Source organism: Mustela nivalis (assembly GCF_964662115.1).
Source record: "Mustela nivalis genome assembly, chromosome: 1".
NCBI classification, from domain to species: domain Eukaryota; kingdom Metazoa; phylum Chordata; class Mammalia; order Carnivora; family Mustelidae; genus Mustela; species Mustela nivalis.
The window spans coordinates 14,971,130-14,986,906 of NC_139020.1; the positions used below are offsets into that span (position 1 = coordinate 14,971,130).

Below are 15,777 nucleotides of genomic sequence, written 5' to 3' on the forward strand. Positions count from 1 at the left end.
AGATGGAAGGACATCATGGACTCCCCAGCACATGGCCAGAAACTTGTGACCCCGCAATGTCTTCCCAGTGACTAGGCTGGTCCTGGGTGTATCAACTTTGTCATCATGGGTACATTGGGCCAGATGATTCTCTGTAGTTGGGGTGTTGTCCTTGCATCACTGACCTCTAGTCTCTAGAGACCAGTAGCAACCCTTTAACCTGGTCATGACCACCACAACAAAATGCCCCTAGACTTTGCCACATGTCCCCCCGGGATAAAATCTTCCCCTGTCCCATAACAGCTGGTCTCTTCTAAACCATCATACTGGCATAATCAACTATTCTCTTTTATGTTTTCTGGAAAATACCTTAAGATGTTGATGCATCATATTAAATATTAGGACTCTGAATGATTCCTGTGAGAAACCACAGTCTTTCCAAGAAAAGGGACTTCACTGCTTATTTCACACATTCAGATACAACTAAGAACACAGCCTGACTTGGGGTAACCAAACCCAACTAATTTTTAGCCTAAGAGAAGCTCAGAAAGAGACAAAACACAGACTGACAATTTTGATTTATGTTTAATGAAAAAGAACTTACATGAATAGAAATGGACACAAAACAAAGAGATCAGTTTGGGGAAAGACGGTGAAAGGTGGAACAAGGGAAAAATCCTTTTATTCCTGAATTTATTCATATATCCTACTTGTTATTCCTGATCCAAAATATCTCCTCAAATCCAAAACAAAGTCATAGTTACAGTTTTGTGGATGTTTTCATGGGAACTCACCAAAGTCATGTCCAAACCATACTTTTCCATTCCCCCCCCCATGCCCCCAGAACACACACAAGCAAAGGCAGAGATGTTTACTGGTTGGTAACGTGGCGTGAAAGAAATGCAGCCTTATCAGCATTTTATTCCAACAGCAAGTTAGCACTGGCAGATGTGTTTTTGGCACAAACATGCTTTCTGCTAATATTTTCATGAGAAAGCTTTTATGATAGGCAACCATTTATTCTTAGTACGATCAATCATTGAGGGATTAAACCTAACTCTGGTGAACATAAATATGTGTGCAGACATTTCTGACTTCAGGTCCAAGCACAGTTGAAAGAGTCAAGACATGAAATTTAAAGATACATGGTTATGAACCGGTGGCAAGCCTCTCACTGGTTTGTTTCATGGCTCAATTCTGTTCAGGATTCTTAGACGAGTCAGTCAATATTCTATTTTCCTTCATTTTGTACCCTGATGTACAGGGTGATCACATCTTCCTAAAGAAAAAAAAAAAATCTTTGGAAATGAATAATTGATCTCTGAAAACATAATATGGCCATAGGTTTGCTTTAATCATCTTATTTCAAATAAAATATCCCTTCTGTCAAACTCGATCTGGCAAGCATTAAATTCATTATAGACGTTTGCCACGTGGGTAATAAAAAGGAACAATAAAATTTTACACACTAGCCCTTGAAAATAAAAATCTTTTGGCCAGCACACAACAGTCACCGACCTTCTATGCTCACACTGAATCATTCAAAGTTAGGACGAGCCCTGTCTCTTCTGATACTGTATTCTAAGTTTCTCCAGCTGTTCCACACATTGGGACTGAGCCAACTTCAACGTCCGGTTCTCCTCCATCAGCACCTCGAATTCCCGAGCCAGCTGAGCAGCATCCACCTTCTCCTTCTCTGCCTGATCCAGCTTGGCGATGAGCTCCTTTCTGAAGATCCAGGGGATGGGTGAGGAAAAGAGCACAAGATTTTTTTTTTTTTTAATTTCTTTTCAGCATAACGGAATTCATTGTTTTTGCACCACACCTCGTGCTCCATGCAATTCGTGCCCTCCTTAATACCCTCCACCTGGCTTCCCCAACCTCCCACCCCCTTCAAAACCCTTGGATTGTTTTTCAGAGGCCACAGTCTCTCATGGTTCATCTCCTCTTCCAATGTCCCTCAACTCCCTTCTCCTTTCCATCTCCCCATGTCCTCCATGCTATTTGTTATGCTCCACAAGTAAGTGAAACCATATGATAATTGACTCTCTCTGCTTGACTTATTTCACTCAGCATCATCTCTTCCAGTCCCGTCCATGCTGCTACAGAAGTTGGGTATTCATTCGTCTTTTCTGATGGAGGCATAATACTCCATAGTGTATATAGACCACATCTTCCTTATCCATTCGTCCGTTGAAGGGCATCTTGGTATTTCCCACAGTTTGGCGACCGTGGCCATTGCGGCTATAAACATTGGGGTACAGATGGCCCTTCCTTTCACTACATCTGTATCTTTGGGGTAAATACCCAGTAGAAGAGCACAAGAGTTAATGCAAGCAAATTAAAGGGTGCAGCGACAGCATAATGGAAGCAGAACGTTTCCTTTGGCTTTCCTGAATTTCACCATCTCTACTGGCTTCCAGTGACTTCCTTTTAGCTTTTCCAACTTCATGATTTTTAGCCACCTTATTTTACTCTAGAACCTCAAATAGACACCTCCAAAATACTAAATAGAGACCAAAAAAGCTCAATGAGTCCTTCAATGGTCAAAACAAAAGTGATTTTTTTTTTTTTTAAAGAATGTAACAGATCATAAAAATTGCAACTAGTTTAGGGCAGAAAAAAAAACAAAAGTGAGTTTCTTATTTAAGATGGGATCTGTTGTCCTGTGGGTAGAACTATAGTTTGTCTCTTACCTTGTCTTTGTCTTCCAAATTCAAATACTGTCTTCCTTTGTTTTCTGCTTCAGAGCTTAACAAATCTTTATTAAGCTTCTTTGAACTAAAGAATCCAACTCCTTCCTACAAATATTATTTTCCATCTCCTTCCCTGCTGCTTATGTGTATTGTGCAGCCTTATTTAACAAACAATGTATCTACGTTTCATGCTGGCCTGACTCTAGAATTCAGGAGGTAGGCTAGGGTTATCGGAAGGAACTTGTAGTGATAAGTTCTTAAATTCAGTTCTCAGTAATTGCGTGTAAATAATTCGTTGATATAAATACACATAATAAGGAGCTGTAGATTCCCGTTCTATGTTTAGATTCATCAAACATGACGACCCAAAACAGGTCCATTCCCCTTATGTGAGTTAATTAATCCTGAACTAGATCTAACCAAATTCTTTGCCTATAAACATGTGTCAGATTTCCTTCTCTATAGGTAAAAGCGTAAGAAACCTGGAAGACTGCCTTAATCAAGTGACCAACCTTGACCTCACCAGTAAGGAGATAAATAAGATACCGCCGGCACCAAGGACACATCCTTTTTCTGGTATTTTTGCCAAAAATGCATACACTAGACAACCTCAAATTGATGGAAATTTTTGCAAAATTGCTAGCCTGTAGTCTTCAAATTGCTAGCCTGAACTGTTCCGTATTTAAGGAAACTAAAGAAAAATGACAACTAAGTGCAATGTACAATTCTGGACTGGAAAAAAATTGCTTTGAAGGACATTGTTCAGAAATTGATGCAATTTAAACATGTATTAAGTAGTAGTAATGCATCAATGCTGAAATTCTTAATTTGTAATTATGGTACTATGGTAATGAGAGAATGTCCTTATTCTTAGAAAATGCTGAAGTACTGAAGCATTTAGAGCAATGGGGCATGATTAGATAGATAGATTGCAGACAGATAAATATCTCATCTCACTGAAAGAGGGAGAGAGAGAGAACACCAGTAGTATGCAATGCTGACTATATAATAAAGTACAACTGGAGAAGCTTTGAATAATTAGTGAATCCAGCAAAGGATATACGTCAGTTCTTTATATCATTTTTGCAACTTTGCTGTAAGTTTGAAAGTATCAAAATAAAAAGTTACCCAGGAAACGGACAAAACACAAATCAGAGTTGAAGTTCTTGTATATTCGTCCTTCACCCCATGCACTGCCTTGTGCACCGACTTTGATGACCACTGATCAAAACTAGGCCTTGGCAAGAAAGTGCCCAAAGGGGACAAAAGGAAGATAAGCTAGAACACTGCTATATAAATACAAAAGGTTTCTTATTGCTCTTTGAATTTTCCATGGTATTTAGAACATAAAGGCTCTTAATAAATACTTGCTGAATGAATAATTAAAGAGTAAGATACTTCAGAGACAAATCACGTGTACTTTAAAGACGAGGAAATGGGAATGCACAGTGCTTAACTTATTGGAAAAAAATCACCTAACTCATAAGAAAGAGCCAAAAATCAAACCTATCCTTCTCATTAAATGTTTATGGCTCTTTGCCTCTAAGCATAGTTTAAGCAGGAAATGTCAATAATTAAGTATTAGTAAAGTTCCTTATGTAACTGTCCTAGAGAAATTAATAAGACTTAAAACTCAAATGAACTGTGTGACACAAATAATTCTCATCGAAATAGAGTTTTGCTTTCAAATCATGGTCTGGAAATTGGGAGTACCAGGTATAACAACAGCGATGTTTGTGGCTCCATATCTGACCTTGCTTAAAACTCCTCAGGACATCTGCTATTAGTTTTAACTGGTAAGAAAAGGTAAATCACAAAATCACAGAATTTGCAACTAAAAGGAATGATCATGATGTTCTAGTTCAGTTTTCTTGTGTTGGAGAAAGTCAGTAATAATTTCTTCCTTACTGGAATCAAGAGGGCTCAAATGATAGGTTTATAAATTAGTTTGATGTATCTGATAAGCAAACATATACATATTCAATGAATACTGTCAAAATGTATGTTGTCTTCTGTCCAAGACATATCTCTATAGATATATTTATGTTCATCCATTAGCAAATCATAATTAAACCTTGCATATCAAGCTATGGAGACAATCTTATAAACAGATGATCTGAGGAACAAATCAATATCTATAATTGGCTAAAATGTGGCCCTGCCTTTGACTGTGTGTTTATCATTTCTAGCACTCCTTTCAGTGTAATATGATAAGGGGGTAGGAGGCCATCATTACAGGAATATTATTTCCTTTTTTTTTTTAAGATATTATTTATTTATTTGACAGAGAGAGCGAGATCGCAGGCAGGCAGAGAGAGGAGGAAGCAGGCTCCCTGCTGAGCAGAGAGCCCAATGTGGGGTTCGATCCCAGGACCCTGGGATCATGACCTGAGCTGAAGGCAGAGGCTTAACCCACTGAGCCACCCAGGTGCTCCATGGAATCCTATTTCTGAAATCAAGAACCTATAATATAGTTTCCAACATGATGTACTTTAACAATGGAAAGACCTTGACCTTGGGTCCATCAGAGATCATCGACCATCCCCATCCTATGCCGCCGTATGCCTGGAAAAGTTTTTGTTTGTCTGTTTGTTTTTGCTTTTTTTACTACAACAAATGGAGGAAGGGAAAGTGCAAGTGAAGAGACCTTTGAAATTTTGTGGAAACTAACTCCAAAATTAAAACATGAATTCACCTGTTTCTGGCAAGACCACTACCATTGTTCTCGGGACTTTCAAAGATGACTAAGACATTTATTTGGAAAAGACAAAATCTAAGATGTTTTTGCTATAATGAGCTAAAGAGTTCTGGATAATAATGTGATAAAATACTATCTTCATCATGGGAAGAATTTTATTCTAAATAGTGATTTAGACTGCACTATTGGTGGTTCTTAAAAGATGTGTGTTCTAGTACAAGCATTGATGCACAGGAAAAAAGAAGCAGATGCCTCAAGATGGCAAAAAAGGATGTGAAAATCTACCTTCATTTTATGTGGGTGGGGAAACAATCAATGTTATTGAAATGGAATTGCGAAGCACAGTCTAGACTGTGGTAATTGAAGCCCTACAAATGAATAATGCATAAGAAATAAATGTATTACATCATTTGGGAGCCAAAGGGCAACACTTCTTGCAGGAAGAAGTGAGATTTGCTCTAGAGTTTCTCTTGGCACAATTAATCTTTTGGGTGGGAAAACTCTTTGTTATTGGAGGCTGCTCTATTCACTGGCATCACAGAAGGTTTAGCATCATCTTTGGCCTCGATTCACTAAATGCCGGTAGCATCTTTCCCCACCCCTGATGATTACAACCAAAAATGTGTCCAGACATGGCCAATAACCAGGGGTCGGGAACTGAGGAATTGGTCTAGTTAAGAACCACGACCCCAAAGGAAATGGAGATTTCCCCTATTGATCACCCCACAAAGAGTTAATCCTGGAGGGGTGCCTGGGTGCCTCAGTGGGTTAAGCCTCTGCCCTCAGCTCTGGTCATGATCCCAGAGTCCTGGGATCGAAGCCCACATCAGGCTCCTTGCTCAGCGGAAGCCTGCTCCCTCCCTCTGCCTAATGCTCCCTCTGCTTGTTTGTTCTCTCTCTCTCTCTTTTTCTCTCTGTGTCAAATAAATAAATAAAGTCTTTAAAAAAGAGAGAGAGAGAGAGAGAGAGAGTTAATCTTGGAATAGGAATGGATGAAAGGCAAAATTTGCCTCATTCTACTCCCCCAAAGATTGGAGCCTCTTTCCTTAGCCAGGGAGATCTACTTAAAAAGACACTCTCACTCTCATTGAGAAGTGGAAAATATTCTGTCCCTTTTATTATGGTTCCAGGCAGAGATTAGAAGGAGAGATACTGAGGAATGAGATTCTAGGTAGAAGACTGAACATCAGATAATTAGGTGGCATCAAAGGCCAAATCATTATGACTAGGGTATACGCTGGTACTGGGTGATACTGGGTGACGGGGTTCCATTTACTATTGCTTTATGACAACAAATTTGCTCATTTCTGGAGGCTGTGTAAATTTTTTCAAAGAATTTTTTTAAGTGCCTGGAATATAAAAGTGAAGTTTGGTGTTCAATGTTTTCTAACTGTGATACCATTTTTCAAGGAAAATTTCACCCTGAAATGAAGCAAATAAAACCGACCAGATAGGACTTTCTCTGGTTGGTCTTTGGACAGTTCCCTGTGTGACACCCACTCTATTCCCAATCTTTGAAATGGTCCCCAGAACATAGCTTAAACATCTCTACCATCAGGGATGTCCTGAAGAAATGACTGTTTCTGGTTAAACATAAAAATCTATCACTATTGGAAAATAAAGAACAAATTAAATGTCATGACGGAAAACAAATCCTAACAGGGCTATTTTCAGGCAATGCTGTTACCAATCACATATGCTCCCTTTTCCCTATCCTGATATGTTTCCCTCAATGAGATGTTGCTCTTTCAATCACCGTTTTATGATATTTTTAAAAGATCTGAAGATAGGGGGTCCTGGGTGACTCAGCTAAGTGTCAGACTCTTGGTTTCAGCTCAGATCTCAGAGTCCCAGGATTGAGCCCTGTGCCAGGATTCCCACTGAGCGGGGAATCTCTTGTTCTTCTTCCGCTGCACCCGCCCCTCTCCATTCATGTGTGCGCTCTCTCTTTTTCTCTCTCTGAAGTAAGTAAATAAATCTTTTTAAAAAGAGATCTAAAGATATAGGTCTGATATTTTTATGTTACCCCCATATTTTTATGTTTTGCCTGAACCCACAAAAAATTATATAACAGTTTTTTCAATTCCATAATAACCCAACTGGAAAATGGGCAAAGAATCTGAATGCACATTTCTCCAAGAAGACATAAAAATTGCCAAAAAGCCCATGAAAGGATCCTCAACAAAGTTCAGCTATCAGGGAAGCATCAGTCAAAAACACAATGGGATGTCATTCTGCACCCACTAGCCTGGCTATAACCAAAGAGACATAATAAGAGTCAGCAAAGGTATGGAGAAATCAAAACCTTCATACCTTTCTGGTGGGACTATAAAATGGTGTAGCCACTTTAGAAACAGTCTGACAGTTCTTCCAAAGATTACCCATTGAGTTATCACATGACCCAGCCATTCTAGTCTGGGGCACATACCGACGTGAACTGAAAACATACCTCCACACAAAAACTTGTACTCAGATGTTCCTATTTAACCAAAGGGCAAACAATCCAAGTTTCCATCAACTGATGGGTGGATAAATAAAATACAGACTGCCCGTCCAATGGGATATTGAGTATGAAAATTATGCTACATACTACCACATAGATGAACCTTGAAAACATCATGCCAAGTGAAAGAAGCCAGTCGAAAAAAAATGGATATTGTATGACTCCATTTATATGACATATCCAGGATAGACAAATCCACAGAGAGAAGGTAGATGAGTGTGGACCAGTGGCTTGGAGCCGGGGAGAGAAAAGGGGTTCAAGGTTTATTTCCTGGGTGATGAAAATGTTCTAAAACTGTGAGGGTGGCAACACAATTCTGGGAACATACCGAAACCCAGAGTTATCTTTAATTATGTAACATTTTTCATCCTGACTTTCTAAGAGTTTATCTCTCTTTCTGACATTCTAAGTCAATCTTTTAAATACCCCAGCATCTGGCACACATTTCACATATACAGAAGACAAATGGCTTCTCCTTTAAACAAGATAAAATACCCTATCTGGAGTAAAGCCACCTTTACTAATTGTAAATCTGGTTGTAGATCTAATTGTAGCTTAATCATATACTTTAACTTGCTGTCAAAATATTGGTGATAAATTCCAGAAGTCATAAAATGTCTCCCTCTCACTTTTTCCCATTACATCTACAAAAAGACTGTGTTATATTTTAAAAGTTGAGAAAAGCATGTACACATTCCATTTTATTATATATGCAATTTTACAAATATACTGGTTCACATTCAAAAGGCCTAAAAAGAGGCAGAAATAATAGTAGGAATTCTGGACAGATGTCAGAATTCTTGGTAAGTTTTTAAAGCCTTCAATAAAATCGTCATTTTTTTCAATTGAGAAGGAAAAAAAAAATCCAATAAAAGTAAGAACAAGCTTTTCATACATCAAATGAGCCAGAAGTGATTCTTTAAATTAAATTCACCGCATGCTGAGTTTATAGTCCAAGAAAATGTTTGACTCTCTTTATCTATCTAATAGACATGATTTAAAATAATGGTTATAATCAACTCTTCTCTCGCCTCTGCAAAGTCTCCCAAACTTGATCCAGGGTGACCCCCTCTGGAGATGAGAGAGAAGTTCAGCTTCACCTGTCCCCACATGGTTCCACCAAAGAAAAACTCTTTTTTTTAAATACCTGAGGGTTAAAGCCTCTGCCTTCAGCTCAGGTCATGATCCCAGAGTCCTGGGATCGAGCCCCGCATCAGGCTCTCTGCTCAGCAGGGAGCCTGCTTCCCTTCCTCTCTCTCTGCCTGCTTCTCTGCCTACTTGTGATCTCTGTCCATCGAATAAATAAATAAAACCTTAAAAAAAAAATTTAAAAAAAAATTAAAAAAAAAATAAAATACCTGAGTGAGCACCTCTCCTTGGTCTAGCTCATGCTAGCCAATCACCAGAGACAACATAATTGCCCACACTTTATGAAATGAGGGAAATAAATTCACATCCAAATCATCAAAACACAGAGAGCTAATGAATTGGTTCAGATCCATGTGACCTAATTTATCTTGCTTGAACACAAAGAATGTCCAGGAAAACACCTGTCATGTAAGGAATTTCTGCTTCAGTAAAGTGTTCATGAAAACAGTGATCACCAGGAACGCCTGGAGAACCAGTCTTATTTATTTATTAAATAAAATATATACCATCCTTCCTATTTTAACAATTTATCTTAGCAATTCCTTATTGCTGATATTGACTCTGTATTTTAAATATGGACCCTACAAATTACAAATGACACATCTGTTACAGTGTTTGTATACATAGAGGGTATTACCATGTCTTATAATTGAAATCACCCTCACTCGTGTTTGACTCTATGCACGTGTCCCTGCTCGGTGGTTGGGACACAACGAGATGTTAAAAGGTGACCATATTTGTAGGGAATTCTGCACAGGCAGAAAGTCAGGACATAAAGTTAAATAGATAACTACTGATAACACCAGCCCACAAATATGCCCCAAAAATCATTCCAGCGGCTCCAGGGTGGCTCAGTCGACTAGTTGGGCTTCTAGCTCTTGATTTTGGCTCAGGTTATGACCTCAGGGTCATGAGGTCCAGCGCCACCCCGGGCTCTGTGCTCAGTGCGGAATCTTCCAGAAAGACTCTCTCTCCTTCTCCTTCTGGCCCTCCCCCAGCTCGCTTGCACATGCCTGCTCTCTTTCTCTCTCTCTCTCGAATAGATAAATATTAAATCTCAAAAAAGAAAAAAAAGAGCCATTCTGGAGTGTTTTCTTTCACCCAGTAAGAAAGATGAACCCCATGCCCTGGTTGGGCAGGGATATTGGCTAAGATCTCCTTGAGAGTGGCGTTTGGGCAGGCAAAAAGGAAGGACCCAGTGCTCCAGACCTAGAGCTTGTTGTGTGAGCCAGGGCACAGGAGCAGGAAGAGTGAATAGGCCAACATAGCTGAAGACTAAGGATGAGGTAGAATATTCCACAGGGGTGCTAAGGCCATCCTGAGCTAGAGCTTACAAGCCAGGCCAAGAACTTGGTGTCCTTTTCCAGCAATGTGAAACCACAGGCAGGGAAACCAGTTGACCAGGATTTGAAGCAGCAGGTCCTAATCCCAAATAGCAGAATCAGGAATGGAGAAAAAAGAATTTAAGAGACTTTATTTAAAAAAAAAAAGAAAAGAAAGGAAAAAAAGATAACAAAAGAATTTGGCCTTTGCTGTACATCTAGCCAATTATTTAAGAAGAAAGTTGAGGAGGGGGAGGAGATAACATCACAGCTTCAAGAAAAGTCCGAAGTTCGAACAGGCTTAGGGGAAACATAAGATTAGTTATGCAGAAACAGCAAGGATATGTTTTCAATAAAAGACCATATGAGTCACCAGTACATCTTATCCTATTTTTTAATGAAACACACAAATATATAAACTTACGAAACATACAATTTAGTGGGTAAATTTGGCATTGCCAAAAAAAAAAAAAAAGGCCATCCATGGATTAATTGAAATAGGCCAAGTCCTCCAATACTTTCAATCTGAAGAGTTTACAAATAGATACATGATTACCTGTTTTTTCTGTCTAAACAGCACAGTTCACACACACACACACGAGGAGATACATTTATAGGCTACTGATTATACAAGTCCTCCTTTGACTTCCCCATGGGTATTATTAATAAGCTTCTTCAGCTCCTCTAAGAGGCTTTTTTAGGACTCAAATTGTGTGCAAATGTGCAATCTGAGCTTTCCAACCAATTTATGAGAACTCTCAGATCAAAACCAAAGTCTCAGATAAATGAGGGGAAGTTGTGTTTTTCTGATGTCCTCATAAACATCTTTTCATCCCTTTAGCCATAAGCCCAGGGGTGATTTTATGTTGGAAGCACAACACAGAAAGGAAGTAAGAAAAAGATTGTTAACCGAGAGCTCTTAGAGTAAGTGCAAGGTCTAACCCTACAACCCATACCACTCCCCACCATGTTACTCTGTCCAGCCACCATTCTGGGGGAGGCAGATGGGGGAGGGGAGCTCAGGGAGGGTCTTAACAGAGTCCCAAGAATTTTATAAATTTCTCAAAGCATATTTCACTTACTTTGATTTAAAAACAAGGTAATAAATGCATACCACATATCACTTCAGGAAGAGAAAGTGGAAACATAGTAGAAAGTTAAGGAATCAAAATGTGTTTTGATTAACGTCAGGCTCTCAGCAAAACCTGATTCAGCATCTGCATCCCATGTACTGTGCTTGGCTTCAGAAGTAGGACGGTGAGCATCACCTGGCTCTCCCTGCATTCAGGGATCAAAAGCACTTAGCAATTACCATGTAGTAGGAGATGCAAATATTACCCAAAAGATCTCACTAATAAATACATAAGGATGGACTAAGCAGTGCTGGGGTGACAAGATTTCTGAGGCTTTGAAAGCATGAAAGAATGGGGATCACTGGGGTAGACACTGGTAGAACCGAGTACAATTAAAAGGAGGAGAATTCTGCAAGAAAAAGCTACGTGTGATTAAAATTAGAATGCTTTAATTAATTTAATTATTAGGATTCTATAATTCCCTACAGCAGAACTGGAATGCTAATGGAAGCTATCAGATTAAAACAAACAAACAAACCTCCTCGGGCTACTGGATTATAAAATGCAGTTAGTCGACTCATATATTTACATTATTCCAAAGATCTGTCCTACAGGCTCCCTTACTTGACTTGATGTGGGAACTCCTCCATTAAGCATCATCAAAATTCCCTCCAAGCCAAAGTGCTCTGGGGCCTTTGGGCACATGCACGGGGAGCACAGTGTGACTCTGGGTGGTATTCTGGTATTTTTAATTTCTTGAACTAAAAATGCTTATTAAAAATTTAAGTTTCGGGGGGCACCTGGGTGGCTCAGTGGGTTAAGTCTCTGGCTTTGGCTCAGGTCATGATCTCAAGGTCCTGAGATGGAGCCCCACATCTTTCCGCTCAGCAGGGAGCCTGTTCCCCCCACCCCCGCCTACTTGTGATCTCTCTCTCTGTCTGTCAAATAAATGAATAAAATCTTAAAAAAAAAAAAATTAAGTTTCTGTATGAAAATATTTAAAAAAAAAATTTTTTTTAATTTAAGTTTCTGGTCAGAAGTCTTCCTACTGTTCTTCTCAGTACTCCATAAAGTAAAGCATTTTGTCTTCAGCAGTCCCATTTGGATCTTTTCTGTCATCAAGCATGATATCCACAGAAGTGGCCTAGTAACCTCTGACCCCCTTGCCCCCCTCCCTCCCTCTCACCCTCAAGCTCAGCCCATTCCTTCCCTGCCTCCCCCAGGGCCATGACCAGTAGACAGCACTCCGAGGGGGCAGTACTCACTTCCTTTCCTCAAGCAGAGCGATTTCTTTTTTGACCTCATTGTATTCTTCCGCTATCTGGCAGTGCTGTTTGAACACCTGCATGGATTCCGCGGAGTCATGGCAAGGCGGCAGAGGCTTCACAAACAAGAAGAAGCAGAAATCAGTCCATTTCTTCGCATCAGAATGTATTATCAATGATTTTGCTCCACTGATGTCCTTTAGAGGGATTTTTTTTTTTTTTTTTTTGCATAAGAATAGCATTGGTCAACACTGGACAGAGTTTGGCTGATTCTACTAGACTGAAAATAGGGAGGTGGCCTGACGTTTCCCCACAGTCACCTTCCGGTGTCGTTCATGGGCTTTCTCAGGCCTGTAAAAATAGGTCATCTAATAATTCCCTACTTCTCCCCAGAAATTTAAACTCCACCCTGGAGAAGGGCAGTGGCGGGGGGAGTATTTCAGTGGTCTGCTTTAACCATCCCCTGCTTTCGACACCTGCAGCCCAGAGGCATAGTCTCATCTTGGGGAATGGAGTAGCCCTACGAGAAAGGTTCTCTTCTGAGAAATGCAAACAAACTGAAGAAATGTTGCTGGGCTGGAAATAGAGGATTAACAAACCCCATGAAAGACCCAAACCTCAAGTGAAACAATGCTTGTCACATGTGAGGCCAAAGAGAATGTGGATTTTTGTCTTTTTTTCCTCTCTCATCCACAAGGAAAACAAAGGCCAGGAGGGAAAGCCTTTAAACCCTAAACATGTGGAAAATCCTACTCCTTTCCAGAAGTTATTTTTTAAAGAACTAGCTTTCCTTGAGTTTGTAATTCTAATTTTTACTTTGGAACATATTATTAAAAACATTACCTTAAGAAACACTAGCTAATAGTCTTTTAAAGAGTGTTTAAATCACAATAATTCACAGAAAATGGCATATACGGCTCAGAAATAACAATTTCATTGCTGAGTGGGCTCTCTGGTTAAATCCTTTTCTTGTTATAGTCTATATATCTAAGTATGTGTCTGACTAAGTAATATTTTCACTAATTTTATATTCAGAAATTAGGAAGTGATGCATTTCTTCCTGTTTTCTCCTCTCTTTATATTCTTTGAGGACAAAGATTTCTTCAGGTATTGTATTCAGCAACCCCACCCAGGATGTAACAGAAATTCTATGAAGTTCTATAAAATCCTATAAAGTCTGATCAACAAATAAGATGACCCTTCTTATTTATCATGAGGCCTCCGATTAGAGGTCTTCTAAAGGAAATAAAATTTGAAATAAATTTGCATAGAATTTACCTCCACGTGGGAACATTTCATATCCAAATTCATGGAAAATCTAATAATAATTGCATTACGGAGCATCTTTCCCTTCTGCCCCGGGAACACATTTACAACATGAACTCAGCCTGTTGGAACCATTATCATCTCTCTTTATAGAAATAAATTGAAAAGTACTGCCCAGTAATATTACAGTATAATGCACCCCATGAAACAAAGCTCTTGCCAAAGGAATTCAGAACTCCTGGCTCCTCTGGTCTATGTCCTAGAAATCACCACCCCCTCATCAATTTTCACCTGTTACCCTGGCAGATTACCAGGTATAACAGTAAGGAGAATGAGAACAATTTACTCCGGGCACCCTGGCCAAGTTGCTATTAAATCATCTCTATCCTCTGTCCTCACTTGAAAGCCCTAAGACTCTTCGCATCCTATTTCCTGTCCTTACAAACATCATGTAGACTATATTCAGCTCATTCCGTAACTTGCCACCACTTGTAGGTCCCTGAGTCACAAAATCAGCATAGTCACCTATGTGACAGCCAAAAGATTCTAGGATTCTGTGCAAAGGGTTCATGTCCTTAAGAGGAAATAAATGAATGTAGCCATGTACAGGAAGAAATGCCCTTGGCTGCTATGATCAAGAAGGAAAACTGAAAGTTACATATACGTGTGTCTGTGTGTGAACATACAACACTATGTCATAAAGTTATATATATAATTTTTTTAAGTTCACATATATAATTCTCTTAAGAAGAGAATATACATTTACATATATAATTTTCTGAAGAACAGAGTGCTTTTCCCCCCTTAGCTTTCTACTTTGCAATCCATTTTACTAGTGGGAATTTTTTTTGTCTGTTCTGATTTACTGACACTTCTTAATTGTGGGAAATTTGAAGATATTACGTATAGGTAGTGTGATCGTGCTGCTAAGGGTATTGAGGATAAGGACAATTTCAGAATAGATTCAGTATCCTCATATGCTCTTAGAGGATAATCATGCTACTTACACATAACACTATTTTCAAGATTTCCCACGATTAAAAAGTAGTGCCAGTTTAAAAAGGAAAAGCCAAAAATACTTCGTGTTCCATATCTCAGGGAAAAAAAGAATGCCAGGTGTCACTTCAAGCCTTCAGCTCCCACAAGCTCTGACTTCACCCAACCTGGCATGTAACGCAGCACCACTTTCAGTTCTCTCAATTTGTATGAAAGCATTAAAGACCAATAGAGTAGGTTTTCTGAAGCAAGGAAGGAAGTTACGTTGCACAGCCCACCACAACATTGTAAAGTCATTTCATTAGATGCCGGGGGCTGGGAGAGAAGTGGGGGAAATGAGGAGCTATTTAATGGGTATAGAGTTTCAGTTTTCCAAGATGAAAATGTTCTGGAAGTTAGTTGTACAATAATGTGAATAGACTTAACATTACTCAACTGTACACTTAAAAAATCACCAAGAAAATGTGCTATGCGTTTCCACCACAAATTTAAAAAGTTAATGCAAAAAAAAGAAAATTATCTTTAGAGCTTTCTACTATCCCTACTCTTCTGTTTTTGTTTTTGTTTTTTAAGATATTATTTATTTATTTGACAGAATGAGAGAGATCACAAGTAGGCAGAGAGATTGGGGTAAGCAGGTTTGCTGCTGAGCAGAGAACCCAATGCAGGGCTCGATCCCCGGACCCTGGGATCATGACCTGAGCTGAAGGCAGAGGCTTAACCCACTGAGCCACCCAGCTGCCACCCCACTCATCTTCTAAGAATTGCTGCAAAGATTCACTTCTAAGAATTGGGGCAAGGATTCGCTATCTGAGGCTCACTTCATATGC

The 15,777-nt window shown here is 39.3% G+C and overlaps 1 protein-coding gene across 2 annotated transcripts in view; it reads right to left on the minus strand.

Moving 5' to 3' along the window:
- Positions 1-545: 545 nt before the first annotated feature.
- The window catches only part of MAP3K7CL (MAP3K7 C-terminal like), a 38,866-nt gene continuing 23,634 nt past the window's right edge, over positions 546-15,777 (minus strand). For both annotated transcript variants that reach the window (XM_082706157.1, XM_082706156.1), the window contains 2 exons: positions 12,686-12,801; positions 546-1,707 (listed from right to left, as the gene is read on the minus strand). In XM_082706157.1, coding sequence (XP_082562283.1) covers positions 1,527-1,707; positions 12,686-12,801 — 297 coding nt within the window. In that variant the 3' untranslated portion in view covers positions 546-1,526. The remainder of the gene's footprint in view (positions 1,708-12,685; positions 12,802-15,777) is intronic.